Source organism: Tursiops truncatus, chromosome 20 (assembly GCF_011762595.2).
Source record: "Tursiops truncatus isolate mTurTru1 chromosome 20, mTurTru1.mat.Y, whole genome shotgun sequence".
NCBI lineage: Eukaryota > Metazoa > Chordata > Mammalia > Artiodactyla > Delphinidae > Tursiops > Tursiops truncatus.
Window position 1 is genome coordinate 33,778,564 of NC_047053.1, and position 10,171 is coordinate 33,788,734.

The window sequence follows — 10,171 nt, forward strand, 5'->3', positions numbered from 1 at the left end:
TAGGTGTGTCTGACTCCACAGGCTGGGCTTTCCCACCCTGCCAAGCTGGGGGATGGAGTGTGACAGGGACCCCAGGTGTGCAGCTGTGTGTGGCCAGTGCCTGAGGTCAGATCCCCTGAGCCTCTCACACCTCCGCCCGGCAGTCACAGGGCTCAGCCCCACGTCTATGCAAGTGGAGGGAAGAGGGGAGGTGACGGGTGCTGGCACGTGGACACTTGCCCCCTCGGGCTCTAAGGTGATGTGCCACTTATTGGGGCACCTCAGCCTAGAAGCAGGTGCAACGGTGTGTCCGCCCTCTGAGGGAAGGGAAGGAGTTACTCCCTGGTTCTGGACCTGAGAGGGGCAGGGCCTGCGTCTGGTGCTCACACCTTCTTGTTTGAGTTCTGTGCTCAGCATTTTCCCAGTGGTGACTTGAGGAGCTCCCACTCCTCTGGCCTCTCTTCTCTCTCAGGGAGGAGCTTGTCTTCTCCATCCTGGCCCCTCCTTATTGCAGGGAATTATCTCTAAGGAGGGATCGACCTGGGCTGGGCTGGGCTGGGCCTGGATTCCTCCTTGGGGCTATGGCCCGGGAAGACCAGGGAAGTGGACAGGGGTCAGGTGTCCCTCGTGCTTAGCTGGCTCCCAGCCTAGGGGACAGACAAGCTGGGAGCACGCCCTGGCTGAAAACTCCTGAGCACATCTCCAGGGAGGGGTGCTGCTGCCTCAGCCTGGGAACCCAGCCACGTGCTCTGAGCACCCAGGGCTTTGGGACCAAGCCTCACCCAGAGGCCCCCTAGGGAGTAACAGCAGGACAGCAGCATGGCCCCCTGTCCACTCCTGTCTCTTCCACCTTCGTGCCCCTGAACTGACCATCAGCGTTGGGGTCTGGAGTCTGCCCTGGCCCACCGTGCTGTTGTGATGGGGCAGGGGACTGAGATACGAGGCAGAACACCTGGGCCTACACCCTGTGCCTTCCTGCCCGTGTTCCTGGGTGAGTTACCTGGTCTCTCTGGCCTCAGCTCTCCTGCGTCTAAAGTACGGAGCTGGGGTGGACGCCACAGTAAGAAGTCCCGTTACCACCTCAAGACAGATTAACCCCCCCACCCCCCAGCTCCCCCCCAACCACCAGGTCGCCAAAGAAACGACACTACCCACCCCCCCGTCCCGCCCACATTAGCCCAAACGAACCACACAAGAAGGGCTGTTGATACTCGGAGCTTTTAATTGGTATCTTTCCCCCTACATTTGAGGAAGAAACAAAAATGCCCCACAAAGACCTTCTTCAGCTATGGAGGGGCACGGGCAGAATGAAGGGCTGAGGAGGGAATGGGGGTAGAGGAAGAGCTGACGGTGGGTTTCCCCAAAACTTTACCTAGTGGTGTGGTGGCAGACCTGCACAGGAAGTCCAGAAACAGAGGTCACCAACAAGCTGCCGCACACCCAAACCGGTCCTCCCAGGCCACACCTAGAGCCTCTCTCCGGGTCCCTGCGGCTCCCAAGGCCACCACCAGATGGGAGCATCGAGCAACATTCCTTTTCCTTCCCAGGCCTGCCTCCCCTCTTCCCTCCTTTCTTATTCCTTCACCAACCCCCTTCCCTGCCTGCTTTTCCTCTTCCTTTATTTCTCTTCCCACCAAAACAGATCCTGGGGCTTCTATCTGCTTTATGTCCAAGGAAGCCAGTGGCAGCTGAAAGCACGCTGTCTGTTAAAAATGGGATTTTTGACAGCGGGGAGAGCCAGCCATCGGTCTGCTTCTGGGGGAGCCCTGGGGTCTGGACATTTGTGTACATTCACTATGAGCTGGGCAGTGACTAACATCTCTCTGTGGTCCTAGCACCTGGCACCCAGTAAGTATCCGGAAAATGTCCACTGAGTTGGATTGAACAGAACTGAATCAATAAATCAACAATCAATAAACCAATCGATAAAGCCAAGGGAGAAGAAACATGAGAAACGTGCTCTTCACCACATGTGCTGTGGTGGCCTCAGAGACTGCCAGGCCAACCTCACCGAAGCACAGGCTGACCACCGCCCAAAGGCACCTGCCCGGCAGCCTCCACTCAGGGCAAGCCTCCCGATTCTCACTTCCCACAATCCCCCCATGAAGTGGTTTCTGCTCATAGCGCCCTGGGGGGCTGTGGGAAATTTGTCCCATCAGTTCCTGGGCCCTCCTTTCCATCCCACCTACTTCTTTTGCAAACCAATTCATTCCACTATTCCTGTGACCATCGTGCAGCCTCCATCTCTAGAATCCTGGCTGGGAGGCTGGCTAGGGGCAGGGAGGCTGGGAGAGCCAGGGGAGGGAGTGGCCAGCCAAGAGAAGCTAAGAAGGCCAGAGCAGACTGGTCGTTAGGAATAACCTGCAGGTGTCTGTTGACTTCTCCTTTTGTCCCCCACAGCTGAAAAGACACCCCCTCTTTATTGAACTCAAAGAATAGAAGTTGATCTAAGACCCTCGGGTGGCTTTTTTCTTTTCTTTTCTTTTTTTTAACATCTTTATTGGAGTATAATTGCTTTACAATGGTGTGTTAATTTCTGCTGTGTAACAAAGTGAGTCAGCTATACGTATATCCCCATATCTCCTCCCTCTTGCGTGTCCCTCCCACCCTCCCTATCCCACCCCTCTAAGGTGGACACAAAGCACAGAGCTGATCTCCCTGTGCTATGCGGCTGCTTCCCACTAGCTGTCTGTTTTACACTAGGTAATGTATATATGTCCACGTGGTGGCTTTTTTCGGACGCGTTGATTGACATTCCCCTGCTGGCCTAAGACCATCTAATCTGACCTTGCCCAGTTTGCTGACTGAGGGGTGCTGGGGATGGGTCAATGGAGGAAGGTCAGGGACAGGACTGGGGAGGGGCGGAGGGCCTCACTGCAAGCCTGGGAACTCCTTGAGGACGTCACAGGTTTTCTTGTGCATGACCTCGCGCAGCTTCCGAACCCGCCGGGTGCTCGAGGCCCCCACGAAGCTGTCGGGCCGCAGCATGGCCATGCCGCCGTCCACCTCACCCATGATGATGAGCGGCGTCTCGCCCACCGTCACGTTGGGGCAGGGGCAGGTCCAGTCCACGTGGAGCAGAGTGACCTCCAGCGGCTCCCGGCCCAGGAACTTGAGGCCCATCTTCTCATCCTTTAGGACCTCGTCCACAGTCACCAGGGCGCGACCTGAGTCGGGCTCCTCTGTCAGCTCAGAGATTCGGCCCAAGATGACAAAGTCGCTCCGACAGAAGCTGGTGACGAGCTTCTGCCTTGGCTTGCAGGCCCGGCAGCGCTGGTTCCCCCGAGGGAAGGGGCAGGACTCCTCGCAGGCCTCGCGGCTCTCAAAGTTGTTGCCGTTGCCCTCGCAGCCGCCGTAGACAAAGGACTGGCACTGGCCCGTCTGGCTGTTGTAGGCCCAGCGGGGCTCGTAGGCCTTGCAGGGCCCCTGCAGGGGGGGCAGGCTGCACACGGCCAGCGGCCCGCTCACGCAGGCCAGCATGCAGGCCTCGTAGGTCTCAAAGTGGTTGCGGTTGCGGTGGCAGTGGCCGAAGGTGAAGGTCAGGCAGCTGTTGGCCTGGGCGTCGAAGTACCAGCGGGTCTGCTCCTCGCCGCAGTCCTCACTGTCAGGGGGCTTCAGGCACTCGGCTGCGGGGAAGGCTGTGCCGTTCGGGCTGCTCTCCTCGGTGGCCGAAGGCCGACCCCCCCGGACCACCGACAGCGGGAAGTCAGCACGCAGGACGCCAGCGGCGTTGCGGGCCGTGCAGGTGTAGATGCCGGCGTCCTGGGGCTGGGCGCTGTAGATGACCAGCTGGGCGATGTTGGTGACCACCACGTTGCCGCGCACATGGTTGGGCCTCATGACCACGTTCTCCCGATCCTCCAGCTGCTTCTCCCAGGTGATCTCGGGCCGGGGCCGGCCCACCACATCACAAAGGAAGCTCACTGTCTCACCCACTGTGACGGACTGGTGCGCGGGGTAGTTGAGCAGAGCTGGGGCCGCTGTGTCCAGCCCAGGGGTCTCTGGGGGGGCCGTGGTGGGGTGCACGGTGGTTTCGGGTGGTGGGGGGCTGGTGTTGGGCCAGGTGAAGTGATAGCGGCAGGTGACGACAGCCAGTGTGATGCCCTTGGAGCAGGCCTCGGCGTCCATGTAGCAGCGGTTATAGTAGGTGAGGCCGTCGGAGGCACAGGTGAAACTGGGCTCCTTCTCACAGCGGTCTCTGCACTTGCACACGGGCTGGCCGTCCCAGATGTCACATTCGGAGCCCTGCTGCAGACACATGAAATGGTCGCACGTGGCCTCCTTGGGCATGCCCACGGGGCCCTTCTTCCCCTTCACGTCCATGTAGCGGGCCGCCACACAGCTCTTGGTCCCACACACGTTGGGGCAGCACTTCTCATAGGTCTCACACTCCTGGGGAGAGCCAGATGGAGAGGTCTGAGCAAGGAGGAGAAGGAAGAGAACACAGGCTTCCCCCCACCCTCCCCCATGGTCTCCAGGGAAGGGAACTAATAGATGCTCACCTACCATGAGAAAACCATTTTGATAATACTAATAGCTAATGTATTCACCCACTATTTGCCCAGCCTTCTTCTAAGAACATTTATATCTGTCAGCTTATCTAACGCTCATCACAATGGGTACAACCATCATTCTCACTTCACAGGTAATGATAACTGAGGCACAGAGAGACTAGGTAACTTGCCCGAGGTCACACAGCTAGCAGTGTGGGAAGAGGAAGGTCACATACTGTAAGAGGGAAAGTCTTCCTACTACCATGAGATGAGATGAGGATGCAGAGACTAAGAGAGGAGCCGCTCAAGTCCACAGAGCTGGGAAGTGGTGGGAAAGGGCTTCAAGCTCCAGGTGGATGGGACTCTGATGAGGTATTTTTCTTCTACATCCTATCGTTACCGCCGTGAGGTGTCGACTGGAACAGACGAGCCTGCCTTTTTTTGTCTCTTCCAATGGGGATGCCCTGGCCAAATGCTAAGAGGGAAAAGTCGGACACCACGGGGACAGCTCTTCAAGGCCGTCCACATACACATCAGGAACGGCAGCTCTGATGCTGGCCCATGTTCATCCAAAGCCTAGAGGAAGGGCAGGCGGGACAGGCCCAGGACACCAGGTCTGGCCACCGTGGGCTGTGCCAGTTCCAACCTGTGGGACATTGCACGGGGAAATCCACGGGGGAAAAAAGTCCCTTTGTGTGGCAAAGGTCAGCAAGGCCATCAGCATGGACTTGCCAGGCTGTGTAATTCCCTCTGATTCTCTGTGGAGCCACGTACGGCATTAGTTTAATTCCTCAAAATTAGCAACACGCTCTGGGGCCGACACAAACAAGGATTTCACGTGGTGTTTTCGCTGGGATGTGGGCAGTGCCCCTAATCCTGAGCCCTGCTCGTGGCTCTGGGAGCTGCTCACCACCAGGGCTGGCCTCGTGCGGCTCCAACTTTCCCTTCAGCCCCTGCGACATTCCACATCAACTAAGGGCTACGTGGAGCCCGCCTGCCCGACTTGTTTACTGTTTTCCCCTCTCGGCTCAGAATGGGGACTTTGTTTTGCAGCCCTTGCTTGGCATAGGCTTCTAGGCCACACCAGGGAGGCTCTGGGACAGGGATGGACAGATCTCAGAGCTGGGGTCTGCGGGAGAGGGACCCAGCGAGAGGGGGAGAAGAAGAGGGGGCTGAGGAGCAGAGAACCTGCTCCTTGCCGGAGGGCCCTTCAATTCCTTAAAGACTCTGGCCCCGGAAGCTCCTTCAGGACTCAGAGGTCCAGGAAAGCCTGGGTCTCTGGGGACCAGGGGAAGGTATTTCTGGGGACCAGGGGAAGGTATTTCTGGGGACCAGGGGAAGGTATTTCTGGAAGGTATTTCTGGAGGGAATTTTTAGAACAGTTTTTGCTTAAGGGCTCAGAACATACCCGTAGGCTGTCCATATCCCCAGCCCCATGGAGGTGCCTCCTCCCCAAGACACACAGCATCAGCCAGAGTCTCACTGTCTCCGAGCCGCACCTGATTTATCAGGCCAGCCTGTGCCAGTGGAACAGCCTTGCCCGCAAACGTGGCCAACGAACAGCACGACCTCAGCCGGATGGGGACGCTCCCCCCTCCCTAGTCCTTACCTTCCTTTCCCTCGGCTCCGCCGCTGCTCCCTGCCAGTGAGAGGCCTGGATCGTCCCGTGGGCACTGTGAGGGACAGGCCGCCCTCCCCAGGGCCAGCCTATGCTCTCGTAGGTTACATGCATTCGGCAGATGGAGCATCATGGTCTCCCATGGTCCCTGGGGATGACCAACCCAGCCCGAGCCCCAGGAGCTGCCAGACTGGCAGGACGCATCTCTGCCCAGGCGGGCGTCAGGTACCAGCAGGAGCTTCACCCCATGGGGAAGTGACGGGAACAGCCCTCGGGCTCAGGAGCTGGGAGGGAATTGCCCTAGAACCAGGCCTGCCCTGAGTGCTGGGAGGCGCGAGGGATTTGGCAGGTTGAAACCTGGTCTACGTGCCCCCTACGGACACCCAGAGAGTCTGTTCAGATCCACTCCTGCCCACCCTCCCCATCAGCCTGCTCTGATCTAAGGGTCAGGGTCCAAACCCCCGGGGAAGTGGCCCAGAGGCCAGATGAAGCCTCAGCTCTGTGGTCAGATGGCTGCGGGGTGCAGGCCCACCCTCCCCTCCCTGGCCATGGAGCCTTGCGCTGCCTATTGGGGGTCCTGAGTTCCACTCTCACCTGTCGACAGGCCGCGGGTGGGTCACACCAGTCTCTCTGATGTGCCTGGCATAGTGCTGGCTCAGAGCAGCCCTCCGCAGACATGAGACCAAGAATCCGAAGATTCCCAGCCCCTGAGAAACTCTGACACCACGCCCACCTCTTCTTCCAGGCATCGAAGTTAGACAGACATCACACCCTGTTTATCTCCATGTGGCCCGGGGCTGGGCTCCTTCACGTTCCAAGTCGTTCCCACCACCCAGCTCCCACTCTCCCTCGCTAACAAGACCACGTGGCCTATCTCAGGCTTCCGGATTCACACTCACCTGGTCCGTCTCACACTCCCGCTTGCAGGTGCTCTGGGCATCCACCCAGAGGTTGGGGTTCATGTCGTTGGGGCAGATACCAGCGTGAGAGTATCGGATGGGCGGCAGTGCCAGGCCTCGCGGGGGCGCCCCCAGCAGCAGCAGCAGCAGCGCTGCCATCTGTCCCCAGCAGGACCGGGAACAGCAGCACCCCGGGGCCCGCATGGTGGGGTCTGTGGCGCCCAGAGACCTCCCCTGAGACGGCGCCAGGGCTGGGGCCCCCAGGGCCTTGTGCTGTTCGGGGGGCTGCCGACACCTGCCCTGCCCACCCCAGCGGGCCTCCTCGCCGCTGCTAGGGCTGTGGCTGCCGAGGCTGCCTCCACCAGGTCTGTGGAGCCCGCCGGGCTGTGCAGCCTCAGATGAAGGGGGCTCCCTCTCCGGAGTGTGCAGGGAGAGAAGCTGCACGGGGGCCAGAGCCTGGATTTACGTCCTGGGCGCGCCACCCGACTGGGAGCAAGCTAACCTGACGCCTGTCACAGGCAGGCTGCCGGCTCCTCTGTCCTGGGGCTGATCACAGACTTGTTGCAGAAGAGGAAAAAAAAGCTGGAAGCAGTTTAGGCGGCGTATCTGGCACGGTGGGACACCTGCTTGTTTTTGACTCCAGGAGGCCTTTAACCCCTTCAGGGGCCAGAAATGGCATGTGCTTTGGGGGAGCTGGCTCCGGGACACGCAAGCTCACTGTACTGCACCAGGAGGCGTGCTTCCCCTCCCCCTACCTCTCGGCCGGGCCCCCTCCTCCCCTGGGCCACCTCCGAAGAACACACACTCGCTTGTTACAAGGAGGGACCTGCAGCCGCAGGGTTAGCATCGCCGGCCCGATAGTGCATCTGAGAGCAAATGACGTGGAAAAACAACAAGTTCACGGCCATTCCAGGGCGGGCCTGAGCAGCCTGTGTGCTGTGTAAGCTGACTCCCACCCCAGCACCAGGTCCCAGGGTGGGGGGCGTGCGGACAGCTCCCTATCTCTCTGTCCCGGCAGTTTGCATCTCAAGTTCCAACTTCGGGGAATTTTCCCCAAATCATTCCAGAGACACATACCAGATATGCTCCGGCTCCCCCGGCTCGGGGACGAATCACATTCCTACTCCTCGACTGACACGCTCCCGGCTCCAAGAGAACCTATGTGGTCACAGTGTCTTGGGACAGCGCTGGGCAGCCCAGCCGCCTCGCTAACGACCATGAAGGCTGCACTCAGGGAGTGCCAGTCAGCTCTCGTCCCCCTGATTTACTTTACGAAGGAGAAGGTCACCCCCGGTGAGCAGCGGTAGGACGACTAATTGTTGATATTTACTGGGGCCTTAATGTGTGCCAGGCTGTGTGCATTGTCTCATTGAATCCTCACAACAAACTGTACCTTCATTTTAGATTTGAGGAAAAGACACACAGAGAGTGTAAGCAACTTGCCCCATGTCACACAGCTACGTGACCCCACCATTAATGCAGGGACACCAGCTCGTGGGGCCTTTGCAGAGCACCCCTCCCCACCCAGCTGTCAAAACTGCCGTCGATGTGCAGCCCCAACTCTGGTCTTTACAGGCTGGACAAGAAGTTTGTGAAACATCAAGGGCTATATCTGTGGAGGGGACAGGAAAAGAGCCAGAGCCTGCCATGGAATGGGGAAGCGAGAGATACCTTTTCAAGACCAACTGCAAAGGATGTGGGGAGCAGTAACCGAGCTGCTATGTCCCAGGGGCAGTCGATGGGGTGGGGCCCCACTTATTTCACAGATGGGGAAACTGAGTGCCGAGCCCTGACCCGCTCTCCCCCTCCGGCTAGACCTCATCCTCCAGTTGGCCTGTGAAAGGGCAGCGACCCTCTTTCCACCCTGCAGACTTTGCTTCTTCCTCGTGGGCAGCGTGTTGCCTCCTCCCTGCCTGAGCCAATTCCTTCCCGTCGTGTGGGTCATTCTGCAAGATCTGTCTTTTCTGCTTATGTCAAAGAGTTAATGAAGGGTGTCAGATCCTAATCCCCTAAATTATTGGAATAAACTTCCCTCCGAGGCCGGTCCCAGTAACGAAGCCAGACAGCGGGCGGCGCCGGCTGCTTTGAATTCCCTGTAATTTCATAAACCCGTGTTCCAGCTGCCCAGAGTCGGGCCTCTGCACAGCACTTGGTGAACATGGTTTGTGCAGCCTCCTTGGATATCACAAAGGGAAATGGACGGTGACACACTTCTGAGCAGGACTTAGAAAAATTGTCACAGCCCCATTACATGAGACAGGTATCCGGGGAGAGGAGGCTGATTTCTGGGGAGTCACTTGAGACCATTAGGAAGCGGGGGAGCAGGGAGGGGTACAGACCAGAGATGGTGGTGGGGGTCGGAAAAGCAGGGAACCTTGTGCATCCTACCCGCTCCTCCGCCCAGTTTGATCCTGTCGAGAGCCATGGGCCTCTCCCTGCCCGGGCCCCACTCCTGGCCATTCTGCTCGGAGAACTCTCAAAACAGCACTGGGGAAGAAGGGGCCCTAGAACACTCAGCTCTCCCTCTCAGGCCTTCCAAGTCTCCCACCAAAACACAGCTCAGAATAATAAATAACATCTGATCAGGCTTGGCGCCTACACAGCACTTTCACCTACATCGTCACGCTGACCCTCACGCCAGCTCCGGAGGGAGAGAGAGGAAACCGAGTCACAGAGAGGTTAGGTGGGGCTGCCTGGGGCCCCCGAGGCTCACGCCTCCCCTCTCTGACCCCTGTCCTGTGCTCTTCACACAACCCCATGCAAGCTTCCGGCCCCTCCAGAAAGGCCCCCGCTGGCTGCCCCACCAGCCCAGCTTGTTTATAAGCTGTTCTGGGAGTGCTTTGAAGTCTTCTCCTCCTGGGCCCTCCCTCCCACGGTCCCTGGATCAGGCTCCCTCTGACTCTGTCTCCCTCACTCTCTTCTCTGGAGGTTGGCATGGAACCCACGCTCACCAACTCCCTGGGACCAAAGGAGGGCTCAGCTGTCCGTTCCCACCTACGCAGGCCTCTGGGGAATGGAGATGGGCTGGGTCAGCCTGAGCAGGGGCCTGAACTTGGGGGTTTCCCCTGCTTTTCACCCTCCCCAAGGACATCAGGCACAGCTCCGTCAGGAAGAGGGCTGGGTCCTGACCTCGTCTCAGAAGAGCCCCACCACTGTGGGAGGGCAGAGGGCCCATGGACCTT

General features: G+C 58.9%; 1 protein-coding gene across 1 annotated transcript; it reads right to left on the minus strand.

The window, feature by feature from the left end:
• Positions 1-2,725: 2,725 nt before the first annotated feature.
• Positions 2,726-4,371, minus strand: WFIKKN2 (WAP, follistatin/kazal, immunoglobulin, kunitz and netrin domain containing 2). Its single transcript, XM_004311962.4, has one exon. The coding sequence runs from the start codon at positions 4,300-4,302 to the stop codon at positions 2,851-2,853; it is 1,452 nt and encodes a 483-aa protein (XP_004312010.2). The 5' UTR covers positions 4,303-4,371; the 3' UTR covers positions 2,726-2,850.
• Between the last annotated feature and the right edge of the window lie 5,800 nt (positions 4,372-10,171).